Below are 17,628 nucleotides of genomic sequence, written 5' to 3' on the forward strand. Positions count from 1 at the left end.
AGGTAAATCCTTCTACACAACTCAGTCAAATTCACAACTCTGTAACAGTCAAACGTGGGGAGTCAGCACACAATCGACATCTGAAAATTTCACAGAAACGTAGGAAGAGCTGAAGCAATGACTCAACTATTGGAGAAAAGCAAATATACATTATAGTGTTTACAGATTTCAAGTAATTTTGAAACAATTCCATCTGGAATAGACAGTCTGACATTCTTAAGGCAGCAGGGATTAAACATAAGAAGCAAAACACAATCTACAATTTGTACAGTAATTGCTGCATGGTTAATATATAATGTGGCTCCTTTCAATATAGCTGCACCTTTTACAGGGTAAGAAAAGCCAGTGACTAGCTATGGTAGGAGGTCACAGGTAGTCTTTGGGACAGTACTGCACCTTGGTCGACTCATGGGGTGCAGGGTCGGGAGCAGGGTTGCGAGCAGGATGAACAAGGATATTCTGTAAGTTTGGTGGGCTGCAGAACACAGCTTTGGGTGATGCATGTAGGATATCCCTCACCTCAGAGCTGAACCCCTGGGGAGGATGGATTGAGCTCTTCAGAGCCAAGGAGACACTGGGTGATCAGAGGAGTGCTGGTCAGTGGTCAGTTAACACATTTACTGGTGTCACTAGAGGAGGCCGCAGTGGATATCTGATTGTGGATGAGCTGGATAGAATAGTCTGTCAATAAAACCTCTGGTATGCTTATCAGTACCTCTCCAGGAGAGACTGTCTTAAAGCAGTACTATTCGTGTGGGTCGAGAGGTTTGCATGTTCGTGTGACACTAAGAGCTAAGCGGTAGCATAGCTACTGGGAGGGTCTCCCTAGCCGGACAGGTCTCGATTGAAGAACCAGACGAAGTGTATCTCAGAATGCTCTATTTTCCCATTCCTTGTCCTTCACCTTTTCACATTTTTCAGAGTGAGGAAATGAACCTTGACAGCTGTAGAGAAAGCTTTGAAATTCTGCAGGAAGAGATGGCAAATGTAGTCGTCAACAAGTAAATCAGGAGCAACAAGATTTGGGTTGGAGATGGAATGCATTAAGGCATTGCGAAGAGAAGAGAAGCCGAGAAAGGCTTGCTACAAGTCGCACATATTGCTCGAGGCAAAGCACAGTTCAAAGAAATATCGAGAAATAACTGAGCAATCCTGACGAGAGCAAAGAGAATGTGCATCAAAGGAATGAGGAGGCTCAACAAGATTTCTTGGGGAAAGAGGTGCAAAAGATGTGCTGTAAAGTCACCTTCTTCAAGAATAGATACCAGAGTTGCCAAAAATTCATCAAGGACAATAACAGGACCACATTCACCAATTAGTTCAATACTGCTGTGAGATGGAAACAATGCTTCAGGGAGCTCAACTGTGATGATCCTAAAGATGTGCTTGAATTTCAACATCCTGACATTGTAGATTTAAATTGCTGGAGGAAATTAAGATCACCCACATTGGAGGAAATGAATATTTAGATAATGAAACTGAAGGAGAATTAAAGTCCAGGAGAAGATTGAGTCTAGGCAGATGTCATTCAAGCTGAAGGAGAGACACTCCAGAAGAAAATACAGTTAATCAAGAGGATCTGGATTTTGGAGGATATCCCAGAAGATTGGAAGACAACAGTCGTCTGCTCTGTATACAAGAACGATGAGAAAAAGGATTGCAGCTACTACAGAGGGTGACTCTCGTAAGATCTTGTCTAACTGTATACTGGATAGAATCCAGCTATTTGCAGAAGCAGAGACTGGTGAGTATCAGAGGGGTTTCAGAAAGGGCTGTTCATATGTCAACATCTATGTGCTGCAACGGCTTACCGAAAACATGTGGGAATGTGGCAAAGACCTACATGTGCTATTCAGGGATTTTACAAACGGATATACTGCATCCACTGAGAGAGACTTATGAGTTGCCTAACCAAATTTGCAATGCCCAAGAAACTCATCAGCCTAGTTCGAGCCTGTCTCACTGATTCCAATGAGAAAATGAAGCTTGTGAAACAAGTCAAGGAAAGCTTTTAAATAAAAGGAGAGCTTTTACATAAAAACAGAGTTCAGACAAAAAAATGGTGTGTCACCGATATTGTTCGACCTGGTGTTCAAAAAAACGAATGACACATTGTGTGAGGCAGAAATCAGAGCGAGGATCAGAGTTGCAAACTGATCATACTTAAGTCTGTGTCAGCTTTTTAAATCATGTAGTCTCTAAAGGAATTTCAAATTCCACCTGTGCAAAACACTGACGTAAAATCTAGGTCTGTAGAGTTGTGAAACTTGGAATATGGAGGAACAAAGACTTAAATAAACTTCTCATATTCCAGTAAAAAGTCTTACGAGAGCTCTATGATCTGGCAGAAGATAAGATCATTGGAGAATGGAAGATCCAACATAATTGTGAGGTGGCTGAAATCTGTAACAGACCAAACATTGCAGACCTGATGAGAAACAAGCAGCTAGTATAGGCAGGACATGTCACTCAGATGGGTAAATACCGAAGGCCTTTGAAATCCGTGGATTTTACTTCATGTGAAAGAAAACCACTAGAAATACCAAAGAAAATGTGGAGAAATGGAATGTACAAGGACTTGCTGCAGATCACAGAAGGTGACTGGTGACAGAAGGCACAAAACAGATTCCAATGGAAGAAGAGACTCGTAGCCGTGCACGATCCTCTGGACCTGATCGCGTAAAGTATGTAAGGTAATCTTTACATTTAGCCAACTCCTGTTTTCCATTGCAGATGCAGTAATACTGTAAGGAAGACACTTTTTGAGATGGAATGGCTGACAGTTTACAAAGTGAGATATAGTTGGTGGTTGGTCCACTCGATATGAACAGAAGAGGTTGAGACTGACATAAGAAAAGACTTGGTAAGCTGAGAAGGACCAGGTGAAGTGGATTTCAGAGCAGATGTTGAGTAAGTGGAGATACAAGCAAGGATTTTCCCATCACGCGCCCAAGTCGTGAAAATATTATCAATGAATCTGAACCAGACAATGCGTTGTAAGTGTTAACTGGATAGGAAGGAATCAAAATGTTGTAAGACTCTTAAAAAATCATCCGATTTAAATGTTGGCAGAATATCAGTGGGCTCAAGTGAAAATTATTCTTTCACTATCCAGGGACACAGCGCAGCGATACCAGTGCAGTGTACATCCCATTATAATTAATCTAAAAGAATATTGAAGAATGCTAAAAAAATCCACTATTTTGGTAATGACTGTGAGGGACCATTAAACAAATTAATTTTAAAAAGACACGAGAAGAATAGCTGAAAGATAGCACAAAGACCCTACAAAATGAAATACTATCTTCATCTAGTTAGCTTCAGTTTTAACATGTTATCGTCACCAAAGTTCAGTTTTACTTTATTTTGGAAGAGATGGGCAAATTATTCTTGTGCAGAATGGTCCTCAGAATTCAAACACATCCTGAAGGCAGAAGTTTCCATAACTTTAAACCATTTGAGAGTTTTTAGGGAACCTGCAAGTAAGGAGGAGGAGTAGTGTTGTGATGTCTCGACACCACCTCGTAATATAACTTAAAGAATAAATTAGCATCTTTTGTGTGAGAAGAAAATTTGATACCAGCAAGGTATGTAGCTTTTAAATATTTAGAACTATGGATGTTTCGGACAATCATAGAACTAAATACAACACAACATGATGTCACTGTACAGTTTACACATTCCTGAGGACCTTTGCACTCATTCCATTAGCCCAAATGAGAGGTTCACATTCCTCATGTGCTTGTTGCTGTTGAGTACCCTAAAACATCAGTGGGGAGAACTTACCAGTTTACAAAGTAGTATCCGAGCTCTGTTCAGAAAAAATGTATGTAGCACTGTTTAGAAAAAATTACTGGTAATTGAACCTACTTCTAAGTTTAATCAATTAAATTTCCAGTTGGATCAAAAGTATATTATCCAGGCCTCTCAAATCTTCAATTATTAATTTTACATTCTAAAGGAAAATTAATAGCTATTATACAAGAGATAAGAGAGACGCTCAAGATATAACAGACCCCGTAACGAAAGGAGTGGGAAGGCAGAGGGCCGGGATGAACCACCAAGCCCAGTTGAAGCCAATCCAGACAGGGTGAAGGAGGAAGCAACACCGATAAGGTGGAAGGTCCCGCCCTTAAATAAAGCGATAAAAACCCCCATCACAAATAAAACATAAAACTAATTCCACCGCTGAGACATTGTCAGCCAACACCAGGGGTAGTGAGTCTGGAAAGCTTAAAGTCCGTCGCAGGGTAGCTAAGTTGGGGTAGTCCAATAAGATGTGAGCCACAGTCAACATCGATCCACAATGACATATAGGCGGGTCCTCATGACGGAGGAGACAACCCTGAGTCAAAAAAAAAAGTATGGCCAATGCAGAGCCAGCAGAGGACAACAGAGGTCTTACAAGAGGCCCGTAAGAAGGACCGGCATAGAGTTGTAGAATCCTTAATTGCCCTGAGCTTGTTCGACGAAGAAAGAGTGATCCATTCTGCATCCCAAAGGCCCAAAACCTGACGTCGTAATGCCAAGCGAAGGTCTATTTCTGGAATGCCAATAGCAATAGATGGCCTGGTAGTAGCTAATTTAGCCAGTTGACTGCCAGGAATCCCAACAAGGTCTGGGGTCCAAATTAAAACCACCGAGCATCCACGTTGAGTGAGGAGATAAAGGGACCAATGGGTGACGAGGGAAGCACTGGCCGATAGCGTGCAAACTGCTCAATGAGTCACTACAGATAGTGAAGGGTAGTCTTGAGTCCAGTACGCGCAAGATGGCTACCAATTGAGCAGTAAAAACACTACTGCCATCTGGCAAGGAATGAAGTTCCATGCGTCGCGCATAGGTGTAAGCAAAACCAGTGCAGCCAACAACCATGGAGTCATCAGTGTAGATCACTTCTGAACCCTGAATTGCTGGGGCTCAGAAAAGAGCGACTGAATGCGGACAGCCATGGTAAGCCCCCATCGTGGCCGCCACTGCAGCAGGGTGATCTTGTCTGGATAAAGGAGACCATAATTAGCGTGCTTTGGGGTGCAGCGAATGTGGAGCGCATAAGATATCTGTAAGTAGGCTGTTTATGTTTTCTTATTGGCAATGTTATGTAGCGCTCTGTATGAAAATCACTGGCTGTGCTGTGTGCAGTCTGTGGCTAGTTTGCATTGTTGTCTGCCATTGTAGTGTTGGGCAGCGGCAGCTGGATGTGAACAGCGCGTAGCGTTGCGCATTTGGAGGTGAGCCGCCAGCAGTGGTGGATGTGGGGAGAGAGATGGCGGAGTTTTGTAATTTGTCATGAACTGCTATATATATTATGACTATTAAGGTAAATACATTGTTTGTTCTCTATTAAAATCTTTCATTTTGCTAACTATGCCTATCAGTAGTTAGTGCCTTCCGTAGTTTGAATCTTTTATTTAGCTGGCAGTAGTGGCGCTTGCTGTATTGCAGTAGTTCGAGTAACCAAGATTTTTGTGAGGTAAGCGATTTGTGAAACGCATAGGTTAATGTTAGTCAGGGCCATTCTTTTGTAGGGAGTATTGAAAGTCAGATTGCGTTGCGCTAAAAATATTGTATGTCAGGTTAAGCACAGTCCTGTATAAATTTTTCTAAGGGGACGTTTCATATCGGACGTTGCTGGCGCAAAACTTGCAGTGGTGGAATCCCCATCTCTGCGAGAAGGCTAAGTAACGGGCTACTCTGGAAGGCACCAGTCGCAAGTCGGACCCCACAGTGGTGGATGGGGTCTAGTATCTGCAGTGTCGAAGGCAACACAGAACCATAGACAGGACTTTCATAGACCAAACAAGATTGGACCAACGCTTGATGCAATCGCAGGAGAACAGAGCGGTCTGCACCCCATGTGGTATTGCACATACACATAAGAACATTGAGATGGGACCAGCACGTCCTCTTCAGTTGGCAAAGGTGAGGCAGCCATGTCAACCAGGCATCGAAGACCAGACCCAAGAAGCATGAGTGTCCACCATCTCGAGGGGCTGGCCATCGAGGAACAGTTCCGGATGGGGATGGACTGCAGGGCGACAGCAGAAATGCATGAAACAAGTCTTGGCCCCCAAAAACTGAAAGCCATGGGAGAGAGCCCATGAGTGTGCTGGACAGATTACGCCCTGTAAATAGCGTTCTGCAGTATCCATTATGGAGGAGGCGAGGTAGGCACAAAAATCGTCAACATACAAAGAGGGGGACACTGTCGGCCCTACAGCTGTCACCAGCCCATTAATGGCTACGAGAAAGAGAGGGACGCTCAGCACGGAACCCTGTGGAATGCCATTTTCTTGCCGATGGGGAGAGCTGTAGGAGGAGCCAACTTGGACCCGAAAAGAGTGACAAGAAAAGAAGTTACGGATAAAAATGGGCAGAGCACCACGGAAGCCCCATTTTTGAAGGGTGGTGAGGATATTGTGGCACCAGGTGGTGTCATAAGCTTTATGCAAATCAAAGAAGACTGCAAGGAGGTGTTGCTGATGGACAAAAGCCGACAGATAGCAGACTCCAGGTGGACCAAGTTATCCACCGTAGAGCAGCCACAGCGAAAACCACTTTGAGTCAATGACAAAAGATCGTGGGATTCAAGGATCCAAAACAGCTGCCGACTCACCATGCATTCAAGGAGCTTGCAGAGGGTGTTAGCAAGGCTAATTGGATGGTAGCTATCCAACTGAAGAGGCAGCTTCCCTGGCTTCAATACGGGAACAACAATGCTTTCCTGCGACTGTGTAGGAAATACCCCCTTACCCCACAGACGGTTGAAGAGGGACAGTATCCGACGGTGGCCAGCCACTGGTAAGTGGCATTTGGTTATGTATCCGTTCCGATCCCGGAGCCGTGTCAGGACAAAGGGCGAGGGCACTAGCAAATTCCCACTCACTCAATGGGGCATTATATGGCTCCGAGCAGTGAGAAACAAAAGACAAAGGCAGTCGTTCTGAATGCTCTTTCAGGAGAAGGAACTTGGGTGGATACTGAGTTGATGCCGAAGCTTGAGCAAAGTGCTGAGCGAAATTTTCTGCCACAAAGTCTGGATTGGTAAGGACAACACCATGCACAGAAATTCCTGTAACCCCAGTGGGAGGACAGTGGCCAAAAATTCGTCAGAGTTTCACCCAGACTTGTGAAGAGGGGGTGTGGGGACCTATGGCAGCTACATATGGTTCCCAGCAAATCTGTTTCTGAAATTTGATTAGGTAGCAGGCCCGGGCATGGAGTTGTTTAAAGACCAGAAGAAGAGCAGTAGAAGGGTGCATCTTGAAGTGTTGTAGAGCACGGCAGCAGTCTTTCATAGCTGCAGCAATTTCCGGAGTCTACCAAGGGACCATCTTCCAGTGGGGAGAACCTGAAGAAGAAGGGATTGCTGAAACAGCTGCTGAAAGGATGGAGACAGTCAAAGTCTGAGTAGATTCACCAACACTGTCATGTGGCAATACAGGGGGGATGGGAGCAGATGAGAAAGCACCCCAATCCGCCTTAGATATGGCCCACTTGGGAGGGTGATGGAGTGAGAGACACTGAAGGAAGGTCAAAACAATTGGATAATGGTCGCTGTCTCATTAGTCATCGTGGACGCCCCACTGAATGGAGGGAAGAAGGCCAGGACTGCAGATGGAGAGGTCAATGGTTGAGAAAGCGCCGTGCGCCACACTAAAGTGTGTGGAAGTGCCTGTGTTTAGTAAACAGAGGTCAAGCCCTGCCAGAACAGCTTCAACTGTCCTGCCCACGGCAGTAGTCGCATGACTACCCCAAAGAGGGTTGTGGGCATTAAAGTCCCCTAATAACAGGAAGGGAGAAGGGGATTGTTGAAGAAGAGTGGTGAAGGCATGGGATGTGGGCAGCCTGTCAGGGAGGTAGAGATTACAGATTGTGATTGGAGTGGCCAGATGGACCCTGACGGCAATGGCTTCCAGAGTGGTATGGAGGGGAACCCATTTGCTAACAATGTCCTTACGGACCAAGGCGCAAACACCACCAGAAACCCACAAGGTGCCAATTCGGTTCCGACAGAAAGTGTGGAACCCAAGAAGGGTGGGTGAGTAAGAATTGACAAAATGGGTCTCCTGGAGCGCAATAAAAGCGGCAGAGTGGAAGGAAAGAAGGGGCTGCAAATCTGGAAGGTGACACAAATATACATTACAATTCCACTGGAGTATTCTCAAGCCAGAGTCCAAAGTGGAAGTGAATGGACTGGAGTCGGTCACACCACCGAGTCACTATCCGTCACCGATAAGGATGGGGTAATATCCATATAGGTGGGGCCAGACACTGTTGGTTCATTGACTGTAGGAGGGAAAGGCTGCACCTCAGGGGGTACCAGAGGGGCCTTGACCTTGTTCCTGCATTTCTGCTTCTTCTCTTGGCAAGGAAGAGCAGGGCAGACTTCAGTGAGGGCAGGCAAGGAATCACACTGCCGATGTGGAGCAGCAGATCACCTTTCAGGGGGTGCCGGGAAGAGGAGCCCCGGGAGGGAGCTCCAGTACTGGTGGCCTCCGAAGGAGGAGAGTACTCCTCTGGCAGGGGAGGGGTAGCAGCACCCGTAGGGGTGGGTATTGGTACTGAGGGGGAGTGGGAGAGGGGGGAGGAGGAGGGGGGAGGAGGGGGGAGGAGGAGGAGGGGGGAGGGGGGAGGGGAGGGGGGAGGGGGGGAGGGGGGAGGGGAGGAGGAGGAGGAGGAGGGGGAGGAGGAGGAGGAGGAGGAGGAGGAGGAGGCTGAAGGCATGGTGCAAATGGGGGCGGGGATGGGAAGAGGAGGGAGTAGGAGGGGGAATGGGCGTAATTGAAGCAAAAATAGATGCCATAGACACAGGATGGAGCCGGTCATATTTTTGACAAGCCTCAGTGTAGGTGAGCCGATCTAAGGTTTTGTACTCGTGAATCCTCATTTCTTTCACAAACACCGGGCATTTAGGTGAGCGTGGAGAATGCTGTCCATTACAATTTACACACATTGGCAGGGGAGCACAGGCACTCCCCTCATGGAGGGGGCACCCACAGTCACCACAGAGGTGATCAGTGGTGCAGCGGAAAGCCATGTGTCCAAACCTTAAGCATTTAAAACATCTCATCAGTGGTGGAATATAAGGTTTTACATCACACCGATACACCATTAACTTGACCTTCTCTGGGAAGACATTACCCTCAAAGGCCAGGACAAAGGCGGCCATAGCGATGCGACTGTCTGGAGGGCCTCGCTGCACACAGCGGATAAAACAAACCCCTCGCCACTCGAGGTTAGCACGGAGCTCCTCGTCAGTTTCCAGGAGAAGATCTCGGTGGAAAATAATGCCCTGTACTGAGTTCAAAGATTGGTGGGGTGTGACGGAGACTGGGATGTCACTGAGATGGTTACAAGCACGCAGGGCATCAGATTGGGCAGCAGAAGATGTCTCTATGAGCAAAGCATCGGACTGCATTTTACTCATCGATTTAACTTCGCCATACTTATCTTCAACCGTCTCCACGAAAAACAAAGGCTTGGTCATGGCAAAACTATCGCCATCCGTCCTGGTACAAAACCAGGTACCGAGGGAAAGGTTTCAACCCAAGCTGGCAAGTTTGACCCTCCTCCCAGGGGGTGGCCGTGGGAGGGAAGGCTGAAGGATCAGAAGAAGGAGTGTCACATCTGCTACCACTCTTAGAGACGGCCACTGGATGGCCATGATGGTGAAGCTTTTGTTGCTTCATGCACAAGGCGTTTGCCCTAGTACCACCCAATCCGATCAGGGGCTCATCCCGTGGGTGCCACCCAGCTGCAGCAAGAGCCATATGGCACGGCGGCCATTATAGGGAGTTTTGGTGCCCCAAAATGATGAGCATCGACTTCTGGGCATACACGAGCCATTAACAGCTCAGGTACTAGTAGTGTGATCCCTGTGGTTTCAGGGGGGTACGCCAAGTGGGTACTTAACAGCCCCACCACATGGACTGGCTATGGTGCTGGTGACCTAGCAGGAGGGGGGCCAGGGTGCAAAGGGAAAGGGGAGGGGAGGGGGAGAGGAACCTGCACAATGGAAGCTAGGTAGGGAGTTCATCTCCAAGTGGCTCACACTGAATGGAAAATTTTGGAAATGGAGGTCAAACCCCAAGGGGACAAAACACGCCAAAAAGGACGTGGAAACAGCAAACTAAACAATAGCACAGACCAAAACAAAGCCAGGAGGATAGCCAGGTCAACATAAAGAAGTCCACTAAGAGGGAAAAGAGGGGGTACGAACAAAGGAGCAAGGATAAGGAGGGAGAGGAACAGGGATGGTAATGCAGCCTTCAAAGGAAAGGAAAGGAGACTGCAATAGCTCGGGGGCCCGTGCGTACCACACACGTACTTACTAAAGGACTGTGGGCCCCTTTGGGGGGTGAAATTTTTCTTTACAGTCTATAGTCTAGAGCAGTGGTTTCCAACAGGTGGTCCACGGACCCCAAGGGGTCCGCGAGCTATGCCAGAGGGATCTGCGAGATGCTATTATAATAAAAAATATATTAAATATATTTCGTATGATAATAGAGTTTTTGTTTTGGCCACTTCCTGCATGAGCAGCGCTTTAGCGAACGCTAACTTCTGCGTCTAGCAATAATCAAATCTTTAACAATACCAATAAATTGAAAAAGTTTTAAGCACAATGGTGGTTCAAATGGTTCTGAGCACTATGTGACTTAACTTCTGAGGTCATCAGTCGCCTAGAACTTAGAACTAATTAAACCTAACCAACCCAAGGACATGACACACATCCACGCCCGAGGCAGGATTCGAACCTGTGACCGTAGCGGTCACGCGGTTCCAGACTGAAGCGACTAAACCGCACGGCCACACCGGCCGGCTAAGCACAATATTTTTTCAATAATGAATATGTCAATGTTTTTTCTAAGTACCAGAAATAGAAAATGAATAAAAGGACTCTTAATTTGGCTTTTTTAGGTGCCTGATACTGTGATATGACAAGGTACGAATCATGCTCAATGAAGGGGTCCTCGAGAAAATTTTGTTGGTAACCCCTGGTCTAGAGAGTATATAACCATGTAATTTCACATAGATTGGCTGATAAAAAATACATAAAAATCATAATTGTATCAGATCAAAAAAGTCTCGAAAATTGTATCATTTCATTTGAGAAAAAAGAAATTTCATTTATTCTCCAAATATTAAAGTGTAATTTCGTGCCAACACAATGGTAAAAACAACAAAACTTCGAAACTTTGGAGTACAATAAAATGGAAACACAGACAGAAAAATTGCTAAAATTTTGTGCAGTTATCATTTACTTATAGAGGATGGACACAACAAAATTTGTTTGTGTCAAAGACTGAGCAATAAACGCAGTGATACGTAATGATCAGAATTACATGCCTTCTGTGGAAATGACTGCACGATGTGTAAACTTCACTTTGGCTAATTGGGAATGTAAAGATAACCAACCAAAATTTAAAGGTATGAATTAGGACAGAGTGGTACTAGTCACACAGAGGAGGGGTTGTGCGGAAGATGGGCACACTTAAAAGTAGGCTAAACTATGGGATAAAGCCCTTACTCAGATTTATAAGCCCCCCCCCCCCCCTCCCCTCTCTCTCTCTCTCTCTCTCTCTCTCTCTCTCTCTCTCCATACTATCACAGCAACTAAACACAGCACAAATATATTTAAACTACAAAAAAGAGCACTGAGGATAATCTGTGGCCTCAAAAAGCTGGAATCCTGTAAATGTCAATTTATAAAACTTAATGTTCTAAGCATCCCATCTCTATTCATTCAAGAAACAATCCTGTTCACCATGGAATACCTCTCAAGAACAGGCAAATTAATCCAAAACAATGATATACACGCTCATTATACCAGAGGGCAATCTAATATCCATCAAATTTTTTCAAGGACATCATCATACCAAAAATATATAACTCATCTGGGTGTCGTATTACACAATAAAATTCCAGAACAAATAAAAACTGCTCCAGATCCAATATTTAAAAATAAACTAAAGGCATTTCTGACAAAGCACTGTTTTTATTCAGTACAAGAATTCCTGGAAATGAAAAATTATAAAGTTCCTTTGTAAAATACTGTGATTAGAGTAAAACATTCTGTAGGCAAAATAATAACCTAATTTCTACTATACACAACTATGTTTCAGTTTCACTTCCCAAAATTTTTTAACTCACTTTTGAATGTACAAGTACACATTCTATTAGTATTAAAACTTAATTGTCTGTGAATTCTCAATGTTAATTTCATGTTTAATGTAGTTTTTAAATGACATTGTCCTTCTGTTGTGTTTCCAGTTGACATTTTCACTATTCTGTAATCTCAGTGATTATTGTGTAAATTTAAAGTAGCACTACATTGCCTACATGTTTCTTAGTTCCCCATGTAAATTGTTTGTATTCTCTGTATGTGAAGTTACTATATTCATCAATGAACAATTTTGTGTACATTTTTTAAATGGCAGTCCATTGCCTATTTTTTTTTTTCTCCAAACTACATATTTGTTAAGAAAAATTACTTGTCCTATATCATGTGTACTTTGTACAATATGTGATCCACAGGATAAATAAATAAATAAATAAATAAATACAAATACAAATACGCACATGGTCACTGATGTCTCTGGGTGCTGAACCAAACTGTGGAGCTCAAGGCCTCTTCAATGGGGTGAGCAGTAACCTATCCTAATTCACACTGTTATTCCATTCAGGTTTTTCCAGTGTTAAGTTTTACATATAAGTGGATTTCAAAATAAAAGTAAAATCTATTACTCAGTTAATGCCCATAATTTTGCACATAATTCAGTTATTTAACTTCCGACAGAAGAGAGCAGGTAAAAAAGACTATGACAAAAAATATCAACACTTTTGGAGGCGTGTGAGGTTTAGCTGAAAACTTTTTGGAAAAATACTTTTTGTATTTATCTTTTACATACTGGATGCATGAATTCAATTCCACAAACATTTTTAAGACAATTTGAATAGTAAAAATATAGGTCCCAATATACCAAGCTTGACTAAATTCCAAAACTCTTGCTCCATTATCAATGGTAATTACTTCCAAAGTGAAATTTAGCACGTAAAGTTCACAGAATATTCAGATCACACTAATATGTCTGAAATCACCGATTTTTATTCAGATATTCTGAGGAGACAAAATACAGTTAAAATGAAATTTTAGTATTAACTGTGGTCTCTTTCCCAAAAGCACCGTCTAGTGGAGTAAGATATCTTTCTGTGCTCCACAGTATATTCGTCATACTTGATGGCAAAAGCTATTTATTGTCAAAAGTACCTGTGATGAATTTAAATTAAAACTACAAGAAGAGTATTCAGTTTGTTATTTTTCAATTTTCTTTATCACCAGTGTGTCAAGCATAATTCTGTGTCCCTTCTGAAGACAAACCAATGTGTTTGGATTTTAGAGTCTTTCAAAAGTTTGTAAACAGCAAACTGGCAAACATGACATCTCTCATGTGACTCTATGAAAACTGAAAAATAATTAATAGTAGTTGATACCTGCCTTCAATTCTACTGACTTAGTCATCTTTTATCCTAATTAATCTTCTGAAACATAAATGAAAACAGCCAATACATTAAATCGTAAGGCAGAACCTCCACACAAAAAAGTGAAATTATTACAGTAGGAATCAATCAAATTCCAGAAATGATTAGTAGTGGGACTGAATTGTTTTGTTTATGATAAAATGAGTATTTTTTTCACAAGCTTTGATTTGAGTGACAAGTTCTTTAAGACAGGTCCTTTGCACAGAAATGAACATTTTGATTATGCTCTACATGTAGTTCTTAAACTGAAAGTTGTACATTTTCCTGCTGAGATGGGCACCGAGCTCATGAAGGACTATAATAAATAATTTACAAAACATCAAACACAGAAGCTTCAGTTTACATCTGATTTCATTGTAAGTTACCTTGGTATACATACAGTTTTATCAGAAAATAAGATTTTTTAAATGAAAAGGCAATTTTTTTAGACAAAATTGCTGGATAGCACTTAGTATCAGTACTGCTGATAGATGCATACAGAAGTAAAACTGATACACTTACTAGCTTTCAATACCAACAGTTCATTCCTCAGGAAGGAGGGAGGGACAGTTTGGCGAGGGTTAAACAGGAAGGGCAGGTCACATGCCAGGATGAGAAGAACTCACCTGTAGTGAACAAATTGAAGGATAGAAAGTGTGGGCACAGCAGAGGTGGCAACACAGCGATTGATCGTACGAGATGAGCGTCACGACTTTAGACTCACCTGCCTTTGACTGATGTCCACCTGATACGCAGGCTCTTGAGCACACATTTATGGGAACTGATGAAATACTCAGCATCTTGATACTGGTAGCATAGGCCGTACATGTCCCCCAAGCCCAAGTCACTTAAATGTGGGCAGCCATCAGCTATAATGCGCAGTGGAATCACCTTGTCTGCAACTTCAGTTTCTTGTATGTGCAGCACTCGCAGGTCTGCCAGCCGTGCCACGGCGTCCAAGAATCTCACGTTTGCCCGGATACCCTTGTCGGGAATGGACAATGTGTGGATCTTTCTACAGCCAGCAAAGAGGTTGTCTGCTTCCTGAATCAAAGCCAAGCAGACACGAGTCAGGTTTATGATACACTATGGATAATTTGCAGAACTGATACGAGTACAAAAACAAAGTCAATCGCGTATATACAGGACATCAAAACTGCACATCTTAACAAATCAACTCATTAGACACAGGGAAGGATAAAAAGGGTGACAAAACTGCCCCAGAATTCCAAAATTACACAGATTACATCATCAGGGGCATCTGTCTATGCTATGTGTGACAGAATTTCAGTTACACTGTAGTACTTGCCATTTGAATGATGTAATGTAAATACAGTAAGACAAAAAAAAAAAAAAATGACACACCACAAAGGAGTTAAGAAAACTGGTCACAAATTGATGCTCATACAGGCATTGACGAATGATGCAAAACTGTAGACCTGATGGATGGACGTGTAATGCTGCAGCACAATGTCGTCATGCAATTGGCAAGGCTAGTAAAAAGAGGAATATCAATACCAGGGCACAAAGTCTTCACAAATTTCATTATGTGTGCTCAGTTGTACAGCAACTATGCCTCACAGACACGAGCATGAATATGTATATGCACATGTCGGGATTTGAGAGAGAACATGTAGTTGGGCTCAAAGAACCCGGTCAGAATAATCAGCGAATCATTCCACATTTGAATATGGAGTGATACCACTATTCGAAGATGTTGGCAGGCATAGGTGAACGGTGGCAAAACATAGTGTCACGAAGGAAGCGGTGACCTAGAGAGATGACAGAATGTGACGGCCGAGCAATCATCAGAGAGGCACTAAGAGCCTCAAATTCATCATTATCATTGATCCATTGTGCAACTGGTGCTTCAGTGACTGCAAAAATCATTAATAGGAGGCTTACACAAAGAGGGCTGAGCTCACAGCAGCCCATGCACCAACTGCCATTGACATCTGCACATCGACATGCCTATTTGCAGTGCTGTTGGGTACATTTGGCTGGGAATCACATTGACTGGAGTAGAACTGTCTTCAGTGATTAGTTCCACTTCAAACTGAGCACTGATGAGCAGTGAAGACGTATCTCGAGGTGACATGGACGAAGGTGTGATACCAACCTGATTGTTGCCCACTATATGGCCTGACAACCAGGAGTGATGGCCTGGGGCACCATTTCTTTTCATAGTAGGACCTTTTGGTTATCATCTGCAACACCCTTACAGAACAGAAGGACACTGACGATATCTCACACCCCAATTTGTTGCCCTTCATGGCAAACAACCCTGAGCTTGCATTTCAGCAAGATAATGCCCACCCACATAGTGTGATAATTTCTACAGCTTGTCTTTGTGCTTGCCAAACCCTACCTTGGCCAGTAAGGTTGCCAGATCCCTACCCAACTGAGAACATTTCAAGTATTTCAGGCAGGACCCTCCGACCACCTTGAGATTTTGACGATCTAATGCGTCAGTCGGATGGAAGTTTGCACGATATGCCTCAGGAGGACATCCAACACCACTTTCAATCAATGCCAAGCTAGCTGCTAGCATAAGGACCACAGCTGGACCAATGCATTATTGGCTTGCTCAATTTGTGATGCTCTTTGTCTTGAATAAATCATTCAATTTTTCTCAAATTGTAAACATTTGATTGTTATACACTACATTACTGCTATCAAATTCATCCCATTTGGATGCTTCTGTCCTGGTGTGTCTTTTTTTCCCCTTCTTATTGTGGTATTGGTTTATGAAAGAAGTTTAACAAAATTTTGATATTTATAATTTAGGAATTAACACAAAATGGTTATTTCAAATGTGTTTGATGTTGAATGAGTGGGGATCATAACACAGATTCATATACATACTGTGTTGGGAGTAGATCCTTGCCATCCCAGTCCGCACGTTGCATATAGCTGATGGCCTGTGACCACAAGGAGACACTACCATTTTGTTCTCACTTCCTCTAATCATTTATTTAAAAACTGTACCCGTGTGTGTGTATTGGGGGGGGGGGGGGGGGGTTGAGAGAGAGAGAGAGAGAGAGAGAGAGAGAGAGAGAGAGAGAGAGAGAGAGAGAGAGAGAGACGGGGGAGGAGGGAGGGGAAGGGGCATGGCGAATAAAATGGGAGAGTGAAAGCGGCTTATTAAATAATTATGTTGCACTAGTTAGCTACCATTTGTTTCTCATACTGAAAGGTTATTTACCACAAGCATCACTCAAAAATTTTAAAATAGCAACAGATTTGTAACTGAATTCATACTATCACAAATTATGAAGGCAAATATTTTGCTGTTGAAGTGTGAAAATAAGCTGTATCACCTAAAAATTTATCATAGCAGATTCCCTTGATATTTTCCCCTTTTTCTTTTGATACACAGTGCAATATATTTGATGTAAATAGTTATTATGGATATATCTAGTTCAATATAACAGTACAAGAAAGAAATACTGATTAATTAAGGGGAGAGCCTGGCACTGCTACTCTTGAACAAGGCTTCCAATATCTGGTTTGACACAACTCTAAGTCAACTCTCCACATGAGTGTCAGTGATTAGAAAAAAGTGATGCAAAATGGGCAGAGCACACTAATAAGGCTGCAATATTTTTCCTTAAGCACATACTTTTGACAGAACTCCAATAGAGGTACACTTTCAAACTTTTTCCAAATCTGAGTGACACTGAAAATCTTCACAAGCCATATGTAAATCTTTGGAGACTTTGTCTGCACTTATGCAGAGAGGGAAGCAAAAGAGATTGAGACTTACTTTATTGCCCTTGAAGTCTCAAAATCTACTACTGAATTCCTCTATTTAGGTATGATATTATGTGTAAATCTCAGACAGAATTTTTATTGCTGCTTTTTCTGCTGGTGAGGAAAATACACAAAACTGTTATTTGTGATTCCCAACTTCACAGAGTTATTTTATCTTAAATGGCTCCACACGGTGATACATAGTTCTTATTAACTGTTCTTTCCATTGGAAAAATATTTTTAGTTTATCTGAGTGAGCCATTGTAACTACCACAAAAGTAAAATCCCACATTCATATTGCACCTTCAAATTCATACTTCAATCGATCCCTTGGTTCCTTCCACCACAGCAATG

At 43.0% G+C, this 17,628-nt stretch overlaps 1 protein-coding gene across 5 annotated transcripts in view; it reads right to left on the reverse strand.

The window, feature by feature from the left end:
• Window positions 1-17,628, reverse strand: part of LOC124717087 (F-box/LRR-repeat protein 17-like) — a 70,014-nt gene that overhangs the window by 31,413 nt on the left and 20,973 nt on the right. For all 5 annotated transcript variants that reach the window (XM_047243787.1, XM_047243788.1, XM_047243789.1 and 2 more), the window contains exon 4: window positions 14,246-14,565. In XM_047243787.1, the coding sequence (XP_047099743.1) occupies window positions 14,246-14,565 (320 nt within the window). The remainder of the gene's footprint in view (window positions 1-14,245; window positions 14,566-17,628) is intronic.

This window comes from Schistocerca piceifrons, chromosome 9, assembly GCF_021461385.2.
Source record: "Schistocerca piceifrons isolate TAMUIC-IGC-003096 chromosome 9, iqSchPice1.1, whole genome shotgun sequence".
NCBI lineage: Eukaryota > Metazoa > Arthropoda > Insecta > Orthoptera > Acrididae > Schistocerca > Schistocerca piceifrons.